The sequence below is a fragment of the Anser cygnoides genome, chromosome 3 (genome assembly GCF_040182565.1).
Source record: "Anser cygnoides isolate HZ-2024a breed goose chromosome 3, Taihu_goose_T2T_genome, whole genome shotgun sequence".
In the NCBI taxonomy this organism is placed as follows: Eukaryota; Metazoa; Chordata; class Aves; order Anseriformes; family Anatidae; genus Anser; species Anser cygnoides.
This window is the reverse complement of record NC_089875.1, coordinates 69548717-69571561: the sequence shown is the minus strand read 5'-3', so window position 1 is coordinate 69571561 and position 22845 is coordinate 69548717. Positions and strand designations below refer to the sequence as shown.

At 38.9% G+C, this 22845-nt stretch overlaps 1 protein-coding gene across 2 annotated transcripts in view; it reads right to left on the bottom strand.

Moving 5' to 3' along the window:
• Nucleotides 1–22572, bottom strand: part of GOPC (golgi associated PDZ and coiled-coil motif containing) — a 28615-nt gene extending 6043 nt beyond the window's left edge. Inside the window, exons 1-5 of one of the 2 annotated variants that reach the window (XM_066994379.1) lie at nt 22165–22572; nt 9169–9333; nt 6641–6664; nt 3141–3316; nt 1195–1360 (exon numbers count right to left, since the gene is read on the bottom strand). In XM_066994379.1, the coding sequence (XP_066850480.1) occupies nt 1195–1360; nt 3141–3316; nt 6641–6664; nt 9169–9333; nt 22165–22482 (849 nt within the window). In that variant the 5' untranslated portion in view covers nt 22483–22572. The remainder of the gene's footprint in view (nt 1–1194; nt 1361–3140; nt 3317–6640; nt 6665–9168; nt 9334–22164) is intronic. The other variant, XM_048065535.2, reaches the window with a different exon arrangement.
• Nucleotides 22573–22845: the final 273 nt, after the last annotated feature.

Below are 22845 nucleotides of genomic sequence, written 5' to 3'. Positions count from 1 at the left end.
CAGTGCTGAGTGATGCACAACACAGAGTAACTTCAAAAGAAGGAAATCTGCCAAATTAAAGATATAAAGGGACTACATAAAGGAGTGCTGATCACTGCTGAAAAGTTATATGACAAACAGTAATTTAAAGCTAATCAAAGGGTAGATGTAATAGAGTCCCAAAGACAAGGTTCCTCGCTCAACTTTATTTTTGTTAGATTAAAAACACACCATTCCACAAGCTATTCAACTCTAAACTAAAAAAGAGGCCGAGTAAATCATGGTATTTGTTTTTCTTTTGTTAAGCTGCTGTTGCTATTATTCATACCCTTAAAATCATACACATGCATATTTGTCCACCAATACTTTATATGCTATTAAGAACATAAGTAGTAAGATCCATCTGACCAACTAAGGTATTTAGAGCAGACCAAAGTAATGCCCTTTCCTCAAAGTGTTCCATTTTATGCACTGAAAACTGGGGATAACAGCTCATGTGCCAGGCTAGGTAAGGCAAGGTCTATGCCATAGTCACACATGCTTTTAAAAATTTTATTTTAAAAAGTATCTTTTGGAGGGGGAAAAAAAAACAAAACCAAAATTTTGTAGTGTCAATTTATCTGGCCTTAAAAGAAATAAAATAAAAGATGAATTTCAGTTCAATCTAATCCTAAAATTATTATTCTTCACAGTTTCCCCAAGTAATTTAGCCCCTTATTTTCAAATTTACCTAACAAAAATTACACTGTTAAATTCAAATCTATACACACACAGCATAATTTTCAAAAGGGCTGCATATTCCTACATAAGTCAACAGAATTTTACTATCTTTCACGGTCATTTATGGAAACATGCTATTCAGGATGGAACTATCCTTTAACATATCCAGCTCTGAGCTTCCCAGAACAAGACAGACAAGAGTCTATTAGAGCAGGTCTAAAGGAGGGCCACAAAAATGTTCAGAGGGCTGAAACACCTCTCCTGTGAGGAGAGTTGGAGTTGTTTAGCCTAGAGAAGAGAAGGCAGAAGTCTTGGACGAGATGAACTTTGAAGGTTCCTTTCAACTCAAACCATTTTCTGATATAAAAGAAATACATATGTTAAAGGGACAGTTAAAATAATTCAGTATTTGAAGTGAAAACAAACACAAAAATGAAGAAACTGCTATCTTTTTTCCACAGACAGCAGAAATTACAGACTCGCCTTTCAACTTACATGTCCTGGTGGTGCTTGCATTGGTCGTTTCAGATCATTCCGACCTCGACAAGCTCTAATAACAGTTTTGTGACGGTGAAGGTGTATTTCTGCTTCGAGCTGATTCCAGAGTTTGTCATGAGCAGGTCCCTTCATGTCTCGGCCCAGTAACTGAATCTGCTGAACTCTACATAACAACAAAGAGAATAAACAACTTGCTATATTACACCTGAAAATCAGTGCATTGTACAACTCATCCTTCATGTGCCTACAGCACGCAGCCATTCAGCAACTAGTGCAAGTGCAGTAACTGCATGGAATTGTGACAGTGCCGAGTATGTTAAACACGTGTGTACATACAAGTTCTCCCTAAAATTTAAAGCACTTAAGAAGATTCGTTTCACCCACAGCATCCAGAAAACTTAATTAAAAAAAAAAAGTGTGTGGCTCTACTTTGGAAAGTGAGGGATTTTTGGTTCCTTCCTTTTATTGAATTAACTGCAAATGTGAGACTTTTCCTACTAACTCTTAATTTTGGATCTGCCCCTGGGGATGCAAAGGAAGAGAACAAACAGGGTTGCAAAAGTGACCATTTCTGTGCCAGACAAAATGAACACAAAGCTGCAAATAATAGAAGTAAATGGCTGGGCTCACCCCATGACCAAAGGGACCAAGCCTTGTTCTTAGAAGCCTTACAAGGCTATCTTGTTTTTCATTAAATCATAATAGAGGCACATTTTGATGAAGTGGAATAAATAATGTAATTTTTATAAGAGGAAATTTAAATCTAGCTCTAATGGCAGCAAGGGTCTCAGACCCACAAGAAAGGATCCAAATGACCAGTCCAGCTCCAGCATAAAGTATTTAATAGTGCTTATCGTAAGATAAAAAGTAATTTATTGCTTAATTGCTACACAAACATAGCTAGCAAGTTAGTGAGCAATTGGATGAATAATGCAAGGACGTGGTTAAAACAGCTGCAGAACAGGGCCAAAGTGATTGGTTACGTTCAGTCAGACTAAAACTGCCTTATCATGGACAATGAACAATCTGTCTGGATAAGCTGAGGATGCCTTGGGCACCTCCATGCCCTAAGCATGGGCTCCATGGAGCCTTGCAGACCCTGGTGGGCTTGGAGAGCTCAGGAATCTGAGCATAATTATAACATTATGCCGCTAACATTGATGATGATTAAATACTGTTAAGTTTATTATAGTTATCTACAGCTCATTATCACAGTTATGTCATAGAAATATTGCAGTCATACACTGACAAATTTAAACAAGCATAACTGACATGACTGTACCTGCACTGCATGCTTGAGCTGTCAGAGCTGTATGTTACTGTGTAAGTTATTAAAGACCACTACATGTATACTTCAGATAATCACAGACTCTTTTCTTGCCAGAGCATACCTCTATGCATTTATCTCCCTGCTAACGATTTTAAAAGCTAACGAGACAAAGGTTTATAAAATAAACCAGGAATAACTCGTTCGTAAAAATGTAGTAATGAAGACTTTGAAACAAGATTAGTGGGAAGGGAGAGCCTACATCCTTTAAAACTTCTGAAGACTACCAAGATTTTTGACTGGCCTCATTGTGGTCACTATTATATTAATCCCTAAGAAAACAGAATTGGTAATACTTACCAACATGGACAGTCCAAAGCCTAGGAAAAGAGAAGTTAACAAATGCTAATAGAAGATGCTGGTTGCAGCGAAGAAGATAGTGAACAAGAAAAAGCCCAATTTCTATTCAATAATAGGTGGTCAAGAAACCTACAGCATATATGTCTAACCCTTCCAAAACTGTGATTTCTATATACATTCACTGATATTGCCACAGTGTTAAGAAATGTTAGGCATAAATCGAGACTCACTGAAGCTGTATGCTTTGCAGTATTAAAAAAAAAATTTGTAACAACAACAAAACCCCATGCTAGGGACGTGGATTGATTTTACATACCTTCCAGCTAGTTCCTTATCTAAGTACTTGGCTGCCAATCTTGCTCCATAAACCTCAGCCTGAAGCACAGCTATGTGTCGACGAAGAGCTTCATTCTCCTTCCTCAGCAATTTCACCTCAGCTTCCAGCTGAGCTTCTTTCACTTTTTCTTTCTTGCTAGCTTCAAGTTCTCTCTCCTTAACATAAATAAGAAATTGAAAAGCTTTTATCAAAGTTGGCAATGAAAAGAGTACTTACTGCTTCTATAAACCAATGTGAAATAATTCTGACTATAGGACATGCAGGAAAAGAAGTGAAAGAAGCGACTCTGTCACTGCAGCTACTGGTTTGCTTACTCCCCCCCTCTGGGGAGAGTTGGCCTTGAGCTCAACTTCGTGCTCCCAACATGATTTTTATCCTGCTTACAACTCCTGTACAAAATGCATATACTAGCTTAAAGTCCAAGGACTGAAATTAGTAACACTGCTTCTCCCTCTCACGAACAGGTAGCAAAGTGGTACGTAGTCTGAATAGTATCCTTGATTTTTCCTGTGTTCAAATGGGATATTTGTACAATGAGAAAGAACAGATTATTTTTAAAATAATAAAAAAAATATACGACCACTATACATTTCAAGCTGATAATATTCTATAACTATTTCAATATGATCAAATTATCTGTAAGTCCTCATAATGACAATTATTTTCATGCAAACAACCAAGAAACGCCCAGCCAGGGTTATTTCCAAATTAGACTCTCAAGACCACAAAAAAAAAAAAGCCAGAGATTCTACACATGCCGATGCATGCTCTATGAAATTAGAAGAGATATTAATGCAAAATAACATCCTTAATAATAATAATAAAACAAACAAAACACATTAAGAAATCTATCCTTCCTCATTGCTTTTTTTTTCAACATGAAAAAGGAATTATGGAAATATAAATTACTTCCACAGTGCTCCATCACAACTGTACAGATAACACATAGCCATTATCTTTTCTAAAATCCAGAGCACTGGAGCTAAAAGGAGTTAGTATGGTCAACTCAGATTACTATTCTACAAAACCTACTACACAAAGAGCTCATTTGATTACTTGTATCTTTTATATCTTACTTTATAAACCTTTTAGAAAGTGGGAAAAAAAAACAACAAATCAAACTAGGAAAACTATACAGACATAGAATCTGCTACTATTCCCTTTTAAATTATGGTTGCTGTCTGAATAAGCAATAAATACTAAATTCACTGTAACAAGTTTTTGAAGATATTCAGAGTACCTAAAAAGTGTTCTTTGTACTTGTATCAATTACACCATTAAAATCACAAGGTGCAACTAAAGAAGCAACAGGACAAACAACATTTTACAGAACTGGCAAGACAAATCTGTTATGAAACAGTGAATATCCTTATTCACTATTCCAAATGAGAGTAACAAAACCATGGGTATGGCTGGAATTACCACGTTTGAGATTAAGGTAGGTTGTCACACATAAACCAAAGAAAGGTATTTTCACAGCAGGTATCTGGCAAAGAGCTACAAATGCCTGCAAAGACAACTGTCAATCTGATAGACTCTACTTCTCTGTCTCACCTGTTAAATACCTGTATCAGGTTGGATGAATGAAGCACATTACACATAGGTACATATTGGCCAAGAAATGCCTAGCACACTGCTGAGGAAGGGTGACACAAAGATTGCTTGAAATTGTTACCTCTCCACTTCCTGCAATTCTCGTATCAACCCAGTTCCACATTAGGCTTGACTCGATATGTACATTAGAAAACCTGCCACGCAAAGCCACACCAGGTCTGTCTTTTGGGTTTGGGGTTGTCTTGTGAGACGACTCCCGTTATTTTTCAACAAATCTCTTTATGAACTGCAGAATACACTCATAAGCCAAGAATTCTGGCTCACCTACATTTAAAGAATAGGAGTTTCTAAAATTATACCAAGTCTCTCTGCTGTAGTAAGCCTTGGGCTATTTTAACTCACGTTTACTGCCACTAGCCAGAGGGCAATTACCAGAATTCAAGAGTGCAAAGACACTGTGTTGCCTCTGACACATACTTTAGCTGTAAGAAGTGTCACAGTTCAGACTTAATACTAGTTTTATAGTAGCTGGAAAGTCTGTCTACAGCTACAGTGTTCCTATAGAATTTATGTTAGTTATATACATATTGCCAAGATTGCATCCAAGTGCTCAGAATTGAACAGGCCCATTACTTGTGGAAGTACTCTCTTTTAGGACTTCTTCTATTTGACAAGTATAAAAAATTAAAAGACTAGAATTTGAGCCAGACATATGAATGCACATTATTCACATTGTTACATTTTCATTAGATATCATTAATTAGCCAGCTTAAAACACTCATCACAGCTCTGAATTTGATTCACCATCTAAATCAAATTTAAACAACAAAAAAAAAGTTACTTTCCTAGTTGGAATCACTTTTAATAGTGCATTTTAAACATTATATCTAAAATATAAGGAACAATGTAGTCCCCCAGAACCTTCCTATTCTCTCCATTACTGTGACTATTGTTCTGTGACCTCGGAGGAAAATTACACCTAGAAGCCACTCCCTCTGGACTGTCTCCAACTGATCACCACACGAAGAGGTTTGCAATACAGATGTCTGAAGATGTACTGAAAGGACATGTCTTCTTCTGAGCAACTGCTACGAGATGTGGTAAAAGTCTCCAAATAGGTTTAGAATAATGAGGAATTTAAAGAATCAGATTTCATGCTTTCTTGTGCTCATAGTTTTGCATAGGTCCTGCAAAACAGAAAGAACTGTATTTTCCACTGGTAATAAAAAAAGCAACTGCCATGCTGAAGATCAAGGCTTACAGCTAACCACAGCTAACCTGTGGCTTTTCACAGAACAAACACTGAGTAATGTTAGTTAGGTATACAATGTAATAAAAGTAGAGAAGCTGTTCAAAAATTGTCAAGTCTACTACTGGGAAAGACTGAAAGATAGAAGTTAACTTTGCATCACTTTTTCTTCGTATCTATGTATTACTGAGTTTATATGCCTTAGGCTGTTAAACTGGTCAGTAAATTAGATTAAATGATGCCCATAAAAAGAACTGAGAAAAGTGAAAACAAGGAAAAATAGACAGGATTTAAAAAATATATATATAAAACGTTTCACAGTATATATTGCTTGATGTTTACTATAATTATACTTTAGAAATTGTGTAATGCCATAAAATTGTTTGGAGATGTTGCCAAAACAATCTTTCAGAATATCAAATTCAAGGTATCATCCTAAATTAGCTCTAACGATAATAAATACATACGGACATAGGAAAGTGGGTACTTAAGCTAGAAAAGAAAAACAAAAGAAAACACAAAGAAAGTTCTTTGCACAGCATCTTGCCAGCTGACAGGAAGAAAGAACAAGACAGATCTGTTTTGCCAGTTTCTGAGGCCAACAATATAAAATGTTACATAAAGCAAAAGCACTTAAGCATAACAACAACAAAAACAGGGCAATCAGCATACTTACCATTTCATCCACAGAAAGGACAGACTTAAGACAGAAGAGAAGAGTTCCATAATTAGAGAAATAGGTAACAGGAACTTTAAGAAAATGCAGTAACATAAATGACTTATTCCAAAAGAAATTCACTAGCAGACTATGCATTTTATTAGAAGACATAAAAAACACACACACTGCTGTAACTGTACTTAGAAAAAAATTTGATATTTTTCAGTAAAATCATTTTTAAAAAAATTCTTGCTTCATTGTAGTATTGAAAACACTACTTTCTCCTAAAATACCAAGGATCTCTACCAGGAACAGCAAGATAACATGATTAGTTTTGTAATATTTGACTGAGAGGAAAAAAATATCTTCAAATAGAAGAAGGCAGATTTATTTCTTGGCTGTACTCAACTAATGGGTAAATAATTTATAGAGCACTTCTCTGAAAGTATCACAGAAAATACTATCTATAATACAGTGCATGACACAGACAAGGGAATTTTTCCTTTCAGAAAGGATGACTAAATACATATTGCAAGAGTGACATACAGGATGGGGAGAGACAGCAATAAAGGTATATGAACTGCTGAATACGAAAAAAAATCCTAAAAAATTAGGAAACTTCATTCTCTTCCAAAGAAAGAGTTACTGTGCCTGGACTAAGCCTACCTACCACACCTAAAAAGGGATTCAGACTAAACCACACAATGCAATCAATTATCTAGCAATCTGGAACATTTGAAAATGTCTTTGTTCATCGTCATGGACAATCTTACAGCTTGTAGAATATACGTTTATGTTAAGAATTTACATACAAAAGAAGAGTGGTTCTTAACAAGGAAAGCAGGTAGTTAACTTCTCCAGAACTTTACTTCCCCATCGCCTATTCTGTTGACACAATCCCTCTTTGGCCTAGAGGCTTCTGACTGCCAGAAGGTCAGCGTGACAGTTTTTATTTACCTAAAACTCAGACTTCCCATTTTATTGTCATTTAAGCAAATTCAATTTTGCTTGTTCAAGCTGCCAGAGCTTTATAGCTTTCCGTATCTACAACAGTTTAAAGGCGAGTTTCTCTTCATTGAAACTATAAAAATGCTAAAGGCAAAGTAAAACAAACTTAAAAGATTAGACCTGATGTTTATAAAAAAGGAGTAACTATATGAAATTAAAGAGAATAATAGCCCATGATGTTAATAAATTCAACTTCAACATGGATAAAATCTGAGGCAATACAAGAAAAATTTACTTATTGTTGTCTGAAACTGATGACACTTTTATGGAAATTTAACGTATCTTTAGAAACTGCTTGTAACAAAGTAAGGGGAAACAAATGTTTGAAGTGTGATTACATCACTCTGAAAATTAAGTCTCATTAATGGAATTTAGGGACCAAAATTATTTAGAATTTGGGCTGGCTAAAAATTTTGCTTCATGTAAACCTGAAGGTCAACCCTTACAATATGTGGGTTGTATTTAACTAATTCTTGTTTTCAGGTCCAATTAATAACAGTTCATACTTAAGTTATATTTCAATACAGAATAAATGATGATCAGACAATCCAGAAAACATTACTCTTTATACTGAGCATGAATGAAAGTATGTAGACCTAAGAACGTAACTATAATTCAGATACAGATTTTAGATCTGAAACTGAAAGAATTTGGGTTAGCCCCATTATTTAGTGATGCACCTAGGTGGATTTTAAGCCTGACAATCTTTTACTGTGTTTTATTATACATTAATTAAGAGGGCAAATATAGCAGAGGTGACTAATCTAACGTTCCACAGCTGTTGGGACTAGATATTTGGAACCAACCTACAAAGCAATTTTAAAAACAGCTAGACTTTGAATTATGACAAGAGTTGGAAACCACAATCTACGCAGCATTACTTCACTTTTTAATTTAAGAAGTCTCAGTATTAGAGCTTGAATCTGTACTGCAGCTAGTAGGCATACTATACTCTGGATATCAATCAGTGTCAACTAATTGCATAATTAATCACGGTTATCTTCTGGTGCATTTTTACAAGGTCTAAGTTTCTCAGAAACATATTTCACAAGATTATCACTGGTCTACTGAGTCCTTTTGCAATAAGTCTGCTGAATGTAGCAATGGTGGAGAGCAAAACAATCCCATTCTTACTCTTATCAGAATATACCTACAACAAGAACAGAAGACATATCCCTTTTTAGGCTTTTTTATGACACGTGAAGATTTGGTTGTAGTTTTACACTGGAAGCTATCTGTCTTCGCAAATTCTGCCTACATAAAAGCATTATAATCTAACAAAATATATATTTTATTTTAACAAACTCCATAGAAAAGGTTTATGTAAAACAACTTCTTATTAATTATTCTGATGTTATTTACATTTTTAAATGGTTCCTAGCAACCAGTCATAAGTTTTATTTAAAAAAGAAAAAGCAAACTCTCTCCAACATTTATAACGTGAAAATTTGTAATCAGCTTATTCATAACTTTCAAGAAAGAACTTCAGCCAGGAGAAGGAAGAGGATATAATCCTCCATTCAAACCACCATACTCACCAGTTTTGCCTTAATAGTCCCAGAATCAACATTCTGACCAGTTTTGGCGTGTAGCTGAAGCTGAACAGCATGGAGTTGCAGAAGCTGATCATGGACTTCCTTTTCCAATACTGCTTTCTCTGCCTGTGTTTCCGTCAGTTCAGACTTCAGATCCACCAACTGTGCCTGGAAGATATAATTCATCACAGTAATTAGAACAATGATTAAATGCGCTCATCAGAACTGTGATACATACATAGTTCGCTGGCACATTTTACAGCTAAATGCTGTAACACAGATAAAGAGTTCATGCTGTCACGAGTTCCTCTCTAGCCCTATTTAAGCACTATATCACCTGCAGGCTTTTCTCCTCCTCAGTTGCCACCACGTTCATTCATCCACAGACCAAGCACCAAACCACCATACTCCTGACAATAACAGTGGCTGAGTTTTTGCGATACAAGCAATGGCATCTCATCCTGATGTCCACTCTGACACAACACAATGGCATTAAAACCACAACGGGATTTACAACCACAGCAATGTAAACACAACTTACATTTTCATATGACTAAATCTTACTGGAAAAAAATGATCGAAGTAAAATGGCAATTATTAATGCTGTGCAGAAATCAATCAACCCAATTTACAATTGGTCTACTACCAACAACTGAACTGAAATAGTCAATTAGGTAGGCAAACCAGGAACCATGAATTAACATGCCCCTAAAAACGTTTGTAGAAAATCACAAATAGCTATTAACTAAAAAAAAAAAAAAGTTTTGAAACATTTTAAATACAGTTTACATGTAGTATTTGTATCTGGAATAAAAGAACGAGTTTACATTTTTACCAGGCTACTTGCCTGGTAAAGTACTTACAGCTACTTGCCTTAAGTTCAAGTAGCATTTTAAAAGTGAAATAATATCTGAAATACTTTAAGGCCACTTTACTTTAGAGAAATGGGTTACTTACAAAACCTTATCATTCTCCCCAGTAAACAGCCATGCCTCAAGTCTCTCTGCTGTGGATTGTCTGCCCCCAGGCAAAGGCAACACACACCTGAACTCAAGTAGCAAAAGGATGTCACCAGTATAAGAGGTGATAATACAGCAGATAACTAAGACCTTAATAAGGAAGGCACAGTTTGACTCAGTCATAATTTCATATAATGTATAGCAATATTACTTTTAATTATTATATAGTGCATGATGATATTACTGTATCTTTTAAGATGCTCCTTTCGTATGGGCACTAATACATAGCTAACATAACTTTTGTTACATTTTACCCTCCCGCACAAACAAACTCAGGTGTTCTAATTCAGAATGTCTGGATAAGCAGAAAGTAGTGGAGCAGATAAATCACAGTCCAATTTTGTCCAGCCTCACCTGGCTTATAAGGGACAAAGCAGAGATCTAGAAAAGCAGCATGTTTGCATCTCTGTGCAAATTACAAAAAGAGCAAGAACGATGGCTACCAGTTTTACAACATGGATGATCCCCCAAAGAGATCACAAAGAGACTGTTAAACTCACAATAAAAACAAACAAACAAACCACGCAGTACTCTGTATGTGACCTAGAATTTAAAATCATATCTTGCTGTTTTAATAAAAAGCAAAAGGAGAAATGGTACAAGTGCACATCACTGAAATAATCTATTTACACATTACAGAAGGTCATAAACCTATTCCAGAAACAGATGCAGGTACAAGTCACACCCAAAAGGAAATAAAATAAACTGGTTTCAAATCCTATGATCTACTTCTATGAAGGATCATGAATCTTCACATTATTTCACAGAAATCCTGCCTTTCTCAGCTTGGCCAGTTCACCTAACTCTCCAGATCAACTTAATATAATCAGAGAAATCTGTTTCTAATACTCGAAGGTATTTCCTGTATGACACATAATGAGGGGCCTTCACAGGACTCCTACCAGCACTGGTTTTAAATTCCCTGTTCCCTCAATTACGTTATAAAAGCATCACGTGGAATGCCCACCGGAAAATCAGCAGCTCTACGTTCCCTTCTGGAAGGCACCCAGGAAAACTGGAGAGGGGGCAGAGGCAGGAGACAGAACGAGGAGCACAAACGAGACCCATCGACTGATATATTCACTTGCTCCGAGAGCACCGCTCGCTGCAGGGGGCCGGGGCTCCACACAGCCGGGTGCTGCCAGCCCCCGTAACGATCGTGTTTCAACCTCCGTCAGCAAAACCAGGATAAATTAATGCTGCAGACGCAACTGTACCAATCCTTGCATCAGCAACTTCCCGGATGTTCTCTCCAACAAGGCTGTCAGAGGACAGACACCACACACCTCTCCGTACACCTACCTACAAGCGTACTGCGCATCAAGCGGGTCACCCAAGGCTGCCGAAAGCCAGCTGGGGGCAGCGGTAACGGGCGGCCGCCCATGGGTACCCCTCAGCTTCACGGCTGGGAGAGCTGAGGAGAAGCCACCAAGCAACAGACAGAGAACAGAAACTTCTGCTGGGGAACCGTCGGGGGCAGAGCTTGCGGGGAGGGCAGGATGTTCGACTTCATTTCGTCCCTGAACGCTAACTTGGTGATTCAGCCAGGAGAAGAAATAGGGGAGGGGCTCTAAGCAAACGGCAATTCCTTCAAACCTTCAAATATTTACTTTATGTGGCATGTGAAGCCAGTGGTATAAAACCTGTTTTTAGTTTACGTACCCAAAATAACATTAGGAGCTGTAGCCACATTAAATTTTTATAAAATCCCCAATCCATAATTAAGGACTATTGCTAAAGTACACACATGGTAAATTCTAAAAAACACCACCCTGCTGCTCATTTTCTATCTGCATTATTATCATAGTAACTGTTTTTATTGTTAAATATTTCTAGACTGACACCGGGGAATCAACATGACTCTTATTCTGAAGTTAATGTTACACAATTTCAAACCAAAGGATTTTCACAAAGTAAGCACTATAAAAATGCTCTAAACGTGAATATCAGATCAGATACAGAAAATCATTGTCATCAAATCATCAGAAAATCAGATACAGAAAACATTATTTCCACTAAAAAATACACAGCAAAGATGATCCATCATCAGTCTTGCAAGTGACTGTACAATGCACGTGCCCCTTACAGTAACAAATGTGGTGACACTGTAATGCTCAACAAATTAACTTGAAGACACAAAAATTATTACGTGGCAATAATTTTTAGAACTTCTAAAATGTTTCAGTACACTGTTATTGCAAGAAGCGCCTAAGACAGAAGCAGGAATCATACACAATATAATTCAAAAGCTCACAAACGTAAAAGTCTTTGATTTGATCTTCCAAAAATCATGTGCCTTCAAAAACTACATTTGTAATATTAGGAATGAAGTGCTATGCATCATTCCCACCTTGACTGGAAGCAACACTTGACTCATCTGCTACTAACCCAGTAGAGCAAATACACTGAGTCTATCAAGGCCACAGACAAACAAAACAAAGATGTTAGTTTTATAACACCAATACAACACACCATGCAAAGGTAGAAGACACCCTTCTGAGTCCCAGTGACACTGAAGGAGAGTGCATGTAGAGGAGGAATTAATTTACAGTCAAAAGTTCCTAAAATTGCACTAACCACTCATATTCATGGCAGAAAATACAATATCCTCCTCCACCAAGGCACAAAATCCTCTTTATTTAATATGGTATACTAAAGTGCAGATTAGCAATTATTACACAGCATTTATAGACAGCAAGGCAACACTTTAGTTCTTCTCCGCTAACTCACTTGTGAGTCCAAACCCTAAGCCATGTACAGTAGGACTGGGCTGTGACTCTTGGAAGTATGATTTAATCACAGCAATTACTCGTTTAATTTAATCACAGCATTACTCGTCATTGCTTTCTATTTACCGATCCTACTGCAACCCTCCTACTCACTCACACAGCCAGTTATACCAGAATTACTCCGCGGTTTCTAACCTGTTCCTCCTTACTGCTGTGAATAAAACAAGCAAACCTTGAAGACTGAGGTGGAGAGAAGAATGGTAAATCCAAAAGCATTTTTTTTTTGTTCTGTTCCTACCCAAAGTACCAGAAAGCACATGCTATTTCAGAAAGAGCAATTCCTTCAGATTACTATCATGTTGGTCTATAATCAATCTCCTTTTAAACTCTAAGAAAACAAAACCCTGCAATTCAAGTGAATTGCAGATCTTGGTCAAATCAACCAAACATTAAAACAGAGTATTCATCTTCCAAACAATCAAAACACTTCCAAACACAGATGATAACAGAAGAATAGTTTGAAAATGTTAACTAAATACTTACTTCTGGGGCATATTCTGCCATTTACCATGTGTTTTGTACTTCAGAGATCTTACACCTATGAGAATCACAACCAAATTTAACTTGAAATAACTGAAGAACTTTTAAATTACTATTTTTTCCCCCCATAGGAGATAAAAGAAAATAAATCATGGCATTAAGCAACAAATTCACTTAATCCACAGAGCATTCAAAGATACCATTACAAGTAAAAAAAAGAACCTCTCGACAAAACAGTGCAGACATAATGACCTTCTATTTTTAATCAACAGTTCATATTTATTGTTTAAGCAGTTATGAGTTATCAAAAAATTGCATTCGATATAAATGGTCTTATGCTAAATATGTATATTAAGCTGTCCATATAATCATTTCAGTTTACATGCTGGGATAGACTGCATTTACTATCATGGAGTCTTAACTTGTGGTTTTCATTTGGAGGGAGAGAACTTACGAGTCTTAGAAACAAAACAACCATCACAGAGCTCTTCTGGTTACTTTATATCATATCCCGTAATTTTTTCATATGTTGGTCAGACCCAAAAAAGAATTCATTCATCCATCTACTTGTACATTTTTCACAGAAAAGTGTTAGAATAATAATAACCAAAATTCATCTATTTATTTCTGTAAGATCTCAGAGCCATCCTCAGAGAGCCTACGCTAAGCGTTACACATACCAAAAACGTGAGCCTTGCCCCAGACAACTTACAAAGTAAATATAAGAAGGAAACGATGAATAAATTCAACATGAAAGAGAAGTACAGAGACATTTGTGTATAGAACTGCACAACAGGAAGCAGACAGACGGCATGCTAAAACCACAAGTTTTTTGTAATCATCGGTGCTTGAATGAAGAACGAGAAGATGACAATATCGGGGGCTCCTAGATTCAAAGCATCACAGGGAGCGCACACAGAATTACAAAATTTTACGTAAATGTTAGGGCAGGCGGCAAGCAGAGAGCTGGCGTTGTCAGAAAAAACAGCAGCAATGTTCTTAGCTTTGGGAAAAGCTCTTTCATTTTCTGAGCTATCATCCCAATAACTTCTGCAGAACGAACAAGAGTTGTGTTTGAGTTAATAGATAACGGAGAAATATCTAAGACTTGTCCATTGCCCACACATGAGAACTCAAAGCAGAGCCTGGATGAATTGGAAAGCCATCTTATAGGCCTGAATACGATTAGGGCAAGGCAGTGGCATTATTTACCACGATCGATAAAAATGAGAGAAAGGCCTGAATTCTCTCTATATAAGAAGTGCTTTTGAAGGCGTGTAATACTACACTTTTCAGTGCCCCAATTTCTAGTTCATATTAAGAATCTTTTAAGTATTTCAAAAATGACTAGGCACAACAGACACATTAGAAAAACACAGATTTTTGGCAAAGGAAAGCTAGTTACATAGAAGAACTTCCATTGTGTAACTAACCTCCAAGCAACCAAAAGTCATACGCCAAGCACTCACTAAATGCTTTCAAGGTAACAAATATTCTTTCAACAATTTTTTTCATTTTTTTCCATCATAGTAGCACTAAATTCCAGCAGTTGGAACTTTGAGAAATGTCAAAACCAAGCAGACTAGCAATAAAGACACACAAAAACTGGTAACATCTCTTTTCTGTCTTGGTTTCCTACACAAGGCAGCCTTGTGCAGCCATTTTATCCATACGGCTAATTCTCCCTATTCCACCCTCCTTCTCTGCTGATTTGAGCTGAATCCATTTTTGAGGTTCAGAACAAATCCATCAGAGAGGTACAGCTGTGTTATGATCAAAGTTCCTACTGCACGTAAATCTTACCCAAAACAGCAAGAAAGAGCGACTGATCAGTGCCCTCTCTCAGGGAAAAGCAGGACCTTAGCTCGTTTCTTTAATCCACCCACAGATGAGAACTCACAGCCAGGTGGCAAAGCAGCATCCGTGCACTTCTGAGCTGGTAAACCGTGCTGCTGCCTCTGGTCTAGACAGCAAACCAAAAACATATGTAGACAAAGGATGGTGCAGTGAGGAAACTCACAGATCATGGAAGAGAACCAGGGGTACCGGAACCAGAAGGTCTTAGTGACTTAGGATTGTGTTTGCTGCTTGCATTAGGGGAAAAAAAAAAAAAAACCCACACCCTAACTAACAAAACACCAGCTTTCTGGAAAAGTCAGCAGAAAGTGAGATTTCACTAGTTTCACTGATTCTGTTACTAACCAAACACCTACGCGTGCACCTTTTACAATAGCTAAGATTACAAGAGAGGTCCCTGTTGATGAATCTTGCTGTGGGATCAAATCCAAATCAATAGAAATATAAGGATGAGATGCTTTTATTTTTTTCAGCAGCATGTCCTCTTGTAATTTCTACTAGACTCCAGAACGTTTACCAACATATGTGTTTATGTACTTAAACATTCACTCCTGACCAGGAGTATTAACCCTCTGATTTAAAAGCTGAAGGATCTAGTAGGACAATGAAGCCAACACTGCAACTACTCTTCATCTTCTGCCTTAGTATAAGCACAAAAAAGGAATAGAAATATCAAGATGTAATGCTTTTTTTTTTTTTAAACAGACAGAAGTGTTGCTTTAAGGCAAAAGTAAGTTAAAAAAACCTGATGTTTTACAAACAATGGAACCATTATTGCTAAGGGTTCCCATAACATTACACAACTGCAGGATAGAAATCAAATTTCCAAGACATGACAGCTGTAGCTCCTACAGCCGGAGGCCTAAACATACTCACAGACAACAGACACACAAGTGCTCGTGGTTCAGCAGCAAAAGAGCCTGTGGCGGACATTCACGAAACGCACAGCTGACACGCTAATCAGTTTTCCTGGGGACCCCTGACTTTGGCAGCAGCCCCTAGATGTGACGTGTTTGAAGCTCTTTGAGTATTGTGTTTCTCTAATTGCTGGAAGAAACCATTTTCTCCTTTATTCCACCAGTGTCACTTCAACGCTGAAATCCGCTTAGCCTGCAGCTCCCTGAAAGACGAGCCTGCTCTGCCCCGGCCTCAGGCCTGGCTGTTTGGTTCTTCCTTCCTACTAGGCACCGCTCGCTGCAACGTTTCACGCAACCCTATCACCTTTATAGGACTTGTTTGAAACAGAAACCATGAAACAGATCAGAGCCTTACTGCTCTCACTGTGCTCCTTGCAAAGCCGAAGTGATGGCACTGTGCAAAATGAGTTTCTGAATAAGAGAGACACTTTGGAATGATAACCCTTGCTGACTTAAAAACCCCAACTGCAACAAAACCAACTTACCACTTGTCAATGAAAATGAGTAGCAGCCTGTTTCAAATGACTTTAATAGGTTGTATTTACAGATTCTGTAATGAAATTAGAAGTGTTTATTGCATTATTTTTGTGACCCCCCCAAAATTTATTTAAATTTAAAGCTTTAACTACAAAAATTAACAAAAACTTCTTTATCACATGGCTAATAAGAATGCAAACAACAAAAAATTTAACCATGAACTCCCTAAAAAAAGACTGCAGCCAAAAGCAAATGGAAAAAAAAAAATCAGTTCTCCCTCGAGTGTACACTTACAGCTAGTGTTGGCAAAAACGCAGTGAAAAACTGAATGCAGAAATTAGTTATAGATTATTTTATCCATCCTTAATAGATCCCATACGGAACGCAAACTGTAAGAGACACCTACAAACACATTGCTCCACTTCCCAGATCCCACTGTGGCCCTGACGAGTCATTCAGAACACCGGTCAGCAAATCAGAAGGATGCAAAACAACATGGATATTAATTATCTTCTTTGCTGAAAACCCTTCTGGATTTGTAATTACTTGCACGCTTTTCCTCCCAACAATTAAACAATTGATAACACCATGACACATGTAAACCATCTTAAAATTTGTTTTCCATTTTTATGTAGATTGATACATCAGCTAAGGTTTATATGCCAATTACTGATCTTTTTCATTGCTATCATTAAAATAGCTGGTACTGCAGCACCGTACTATTACTTCCTACTATTATTTTGGTTTTCCTTGGCTTTAGGTACTGTTTCTTGCCACTGTTTTCCTTTGTATTTGACTGAATCATTCTGATTGTACCTGCTTGCAGGAGCACAGACCAGTGCTTTTATGTAATCACTGCCAGTACACTTTGCTGCCAGCATCAAATTCCTGACTGCCTCACAAAGACTTTTTTCAGGCTGTCCATGCCTCTAATTGCTTATGAAGAATACATAAATCTGTTTTTAGAAGTCATATTGGTAGCTTTATGACTGCCATAATTTTGGAAGTCAGACTAGCCATGCAGCATAATTCAGTAAATAAAACTAAGAATTCTGAACTAAAGCACTAGTTCCCTATTGTTCACTCTTTGGCAACTCCAAATAAATGAGAACAGAAGAAAATACAGTTGCACTTTACTACACACTGACTGAAAATAAAGTAAGGTAGTTAAGCTTCTAGAATGCCAGGGCTCCTGATACAGGAAAATACAAAGTAAGTGCAGGTCATTCCTTTAGAAAGGTGTAATTATTATGAGGAAAAAAAACAAACAAACGAACAAACAAAAACCCACATACATATGTATCAAAACTATGACAATTTATAATATAAACCTGCTGAAAAATTTATGTAAATACTGCATTTCCACTAGCTGAACAACTGAGAATCAGTCAAATTCTAGAATACAAAATGAGCTGGATCAAGTCTCATTCACAACAGACCACATTCCATCTAGAAACAACAGATTTAAATTCCAAAAGAGAAGAAATTTCAAAGGTAAATGTGTTACAAATAAAATAACAATTCAGTAAAACACTGGACATTTTTAGAACATTTGAAAAAAATACAATTTTCTTTTCTAAAGTATTATGCGTTCCCAGTTTTATAGGCACATCTGTCACGGGGCCAAGAAACATCTCGGCATTTCACACAAAGGCATTTCTTGTTACAAGACAAAACGGGGATAAGGATTAAAGGACCTCAAAAGAAGGTATGTGCTCCTACCGTGTTTAAAAAGTACTCCTAATCAACCAAGCAGGTACAGTTCTGCAGCGTGCTCCATAAGATGGACTTGCACACTGTGTGAAAAACCACCACACACATAATACATGAGTAAAATAGAAATAAATATAGGTGACTCGGAATTTTATAGGTATCTTTGTATTACCTACATGCACTACATATGCTTTAGCTGATACAGTAACAAGTTACAGAAGAATTCAGCTCAAAGGAAGAAGTTCCCTAAACCCGATTCCAAGTTCATCAAGGACATAAAACTAAACATGCAAATAACCTAAAACATATTCTTAACTGTTTTCCCAAACCCCAGCACGTACACGGGCTCACCCAAGTGCCAAGACACAGGGTGTGCTCTAGCAGACATTCCATTCTAGCTCGTTCACTTAACATTACAGAATCAGATTGGCAGCCGAAGTACCAACGTCAAGCTCCGTTTGCACTGGCCTCTTAACCTACTACTTTTTACATCTACAGAACTTTTATTTTCTGAAAGGACTGTTTAAACAGCATCAGTCAGCACTGTATTTCTTTCAGCTCAAACAACGGTCAAACACGAGAAACGATTCCCATGAACTTCCCCTCAATTAAAAATCTCCTGAAACCTCACACTGCCTGCCAGCCTGCATCTGCTGATGATAACTCTGGGAGACAGAGCACAACAAAAATCTCTTTCAAAATGGCTGTCACCTCCTTTTGTTCTAACAGCCCGAGGCCCTTACTGTCCTTCATCAAGATACGCTCCTTCGTTTGTTTAGCACGCTGTATGCCACGCAAGGGGAGTCAAGCTGGTCTCACGAAAAGACAGGGGCTTCCATCACCCAGCGCTCCTCTTCGTTCCTCTTTTCCTCTTCGGTAAGTTACTTAATCCAACTCTGCCCCACTGGGACCAGCAGGAAAAACTAAGAAAACAAACCCTCCTTCCCTTTAGTTTAATGAATTTAGGACCATAAATGTTATTAGCACAGCAGTATGATTATCACCTTTCATCACTCTAAAGCCCAAGCAAACTTATCTGCATACATCTGCTGTGCATCTGCACGCCGCCAGGTTCCTTCCAAAAATAACTTACCTCTCAACTGGCCGCGTATAACTCCCTCTCTGGAAACTACCGGCTGCCTGGAAGGCTTCTTTCCCTGCTCTGAAACATCCCTCACGCGGTATTTTACCTAAACTCCTCTCTCTAGCAGTAGGTATACATACCAATCATGCCAGAACATTTTTGCACCAAACTACCCTGCATCTCTTAAAAGCAGTTGTATCAATCAGAGAACGCATATTTAGCTGATTAAGGTGATAAAGCAAGTTCTGAAACCGCATTTGTATTTTCTTGTCTGTAAAACCATAGCAAGACCAGACAATCCCGCTTAAGGAAACAGAACTCACAATCAACAGAATAATGTTGGTAATTTGTATTAACCTAGTTTTCCTTTAGAAAATAGTATCACTCATTCAGTAAGGTGACAGTGTGCAAGTGTAGCAGCAGGAGTAAGGTCTTAGCTCTTACCAGTCACTGACATATCAAAGTATTATTTTCGTCCAAACAAAGGCATGTTTCCAAAGACAGTTTTAACTCATTGGCTTGGCAAGTACCTGTACCTACATAAGCTATGACTAATGACAGTTATGAACGTGATGAAAGCTTCATATAAAAACGCACAAGCACTATAACATTACAACTGACAGCTATTAAGAAATAACTGCAGTTTTAAAAATCATGAAATACAGTAAATTGTACCATTAAAAGTAAAGCTAAGGATCGCATCCTAAACTTCAGTATTAATGTAGTGACTTCTTTCAAAATAGGTAACTGTGTCCTTAATTTTGGACACTGCAGTTTCTGACCCGACGTCTGTGCATGTGAAAACACTCGTTCTCAACAAAGCATTTTGAAATGGCAGTTTCCATTCCAAATTTATGACTCTAATAATCATGAGATCCTAAAATTAACAACCTTTGAGACAATACTATAACCTTCTAAAGGCCTATTTGAAATAAAAATTGCTTTACAGGTATGAAGCCCAATACTAGTATCAGGAACAAAAATAATTCACAAGATAAAAGGGTTTTTAGTCACCAGTTCTGGCTTCTCAGTATCAGTTTTTATCAAACTTTTAGTTCTCTCTCAGCCATATACAATAATCACGCTATTTAAACTGTGCTCCTTTGCCCTTCGACTCGTCCAAGATTAAAGCATAGACAATTGTTGTTTCGATGCCCAGTCCCCTCATGATTTTAACTAGATACCAAAATATCTTTCAGGACCTGAGTTTTATAATTTCCTTTCAAAATACTTACACTTGAAACAATGTTTCAAAGAAATATTTACCAAGTACCAACTCATTCTCTTAAAATAACCTGAAAACTCATCTGTTTCACAAGTCTGTACACAATACCCACCTTCCCTGTGCACCATGCAATAAACACTGATTGTTCAGTATCAACTCTTACATGTTATTTTACTATGCTGGTACAATTAAGTGCACTGTACAGCTTGACAGTATGCATGCAAGCTGAATACTAAAGCATCTGTGACGACACAGCAACATAAAGAATGCTGTAAACATCACTACAATAAGTACTCTGGTGAAATAAAGACTGCAATGAACAAAGCTGCTTGTTTAATGGCATCTTTATCCTACCAAGAAATAAACCAATTCTCAGCTAAACTCTACGGATAGTTTGCATAACAAGGTCCTCATACCAGGAAGAGATCAGATTAAAACCAAAGCCCATTTACTTCACTTCCTACCACAAGGCAAACCTTCCGAAGAGCATGTCACTGTCTGAAGACTCTTCAATTCCTTTATCATAAAACTCAAATACAAAGGACTGGAAGAACTGACATTTGTGCGTTGTCATGGTTTAACTAGAAGTTTTTCCCTTCGCTCCCATATATTTCAAAGAAAAAACTACTGAAAGTAATAAACAGCACAGCCTACAGGAGTTACTGGAAAAATTGGGGATTTTTAGCCCAGGAAAAATATAACTCGGAGAAGACTTATCAACATGGTCCTGTAAAATGTTAAAAGACAAGAGGGTAGCTAACATACACAACTGTTAAGGACGTGACAGATGGCAACCAAACCTACAAAAACAAAGAAGCCTCAAGTTGCTGTAGTTACAAAAAGGCTGTAAAATTCCCCAGAATCTCCTTCCAGAGCGCTCTGGTTCTTGCATAAGTCACAGGACCCAGAGCCTCTTGAGCAACATCAGCACCAGCCAGCTTGGCTCCTGAGAATGCTTCTTCCTTCCCAGCCTTACTGAAATGCTGGTTTAGACATAAAGACGACTTCCCGGCAGTACGGACAGCCATTATTCTCCTCACAGGATACGTGATCTCCACTATTTAAGGAGACAAGGTTCAGCAGAGATCTATCTGATCTGCCTTGGAGCATGAGGAGACAGGAGGACCTGCCACGTCTATCCCAAACGCATTTTTCTGTTCCATTCACCTGCAAACAGGCGTAATATCCTCATTTAAACTGGTGACTAAGTTTTAGCCATCTTGAAAATACATCTTTGTCCCCTTTCATGCAGGCTTACCAAACTCCCCAGGGACCAGTCGGAGGCATCTGTTGCTCCTTCCAACATCAGAGGACTTGATTTTTGGCAGGCACGGCCTCACGCCCACACCGCAGCAGCCCAAACCAGAGGACCTGAGGAACCCCTGGGCCAGAAGGTCAACCCCACCCGACCCGGGCTGGGCGCCCCGCAGCCCCTCACCTCCAGCTTGTGGTTGATCTGGGACACGGTCTGCGCCTTGTGGCAGAGCTGGGCGAAGCAGGAGCTGAGGCTGGTCATCTTCTGCCGCCCCTCGTAGGTGATGTCGGCCTGGTCGGGGTCGATCTCGCCCAGCAGCAGGTCCACGTCCACGAAGGCCTTGTCGAACTCCTTCTCCAGCACCTCCAGCCAGCGGAACATGGACACCCCGCCGCCCGGCGAAGGCGACGGCACCGGGACCGCGCCGCCCGCCCCCCCAACACCGCCGCAGGCCGCGCCGCCCGGCCCGCAGGAGCCTCCGCCGCCACCCGCCGCCGACATCCCGCCGGCCCCGCGCCTCGCCCGGCCTCGCCTCGCCTCGCCTCGCCTCGCCCTGCCCGGCCCGGCCCCGGCCGCCCCCCAGCGCCGAGCGGCGGCGGCGGGCCCGGAGCTGGCGGCGCCGCCACGCAGCGCGGCGAGAGGAGGGAGCCCCACGCGCAAGCGCCGCGGCGCTGCCAGGCGGCACCGGCCGAGCGCCGAGCGCACGATGGCGGCCGCGCCCCGCCTCCGGAGCGGGAGGCCCCGGGGTGCGGCGGGGCGGAGCCGGCCCCGCGTTCCTGTCACGGCGCCTCCCGGCCCTCCCGTTTCTCCTTTCGCAAGTTACACCTCCCTCGGGCTGCGCAGGCTGCGGTACCGATAGCTGGC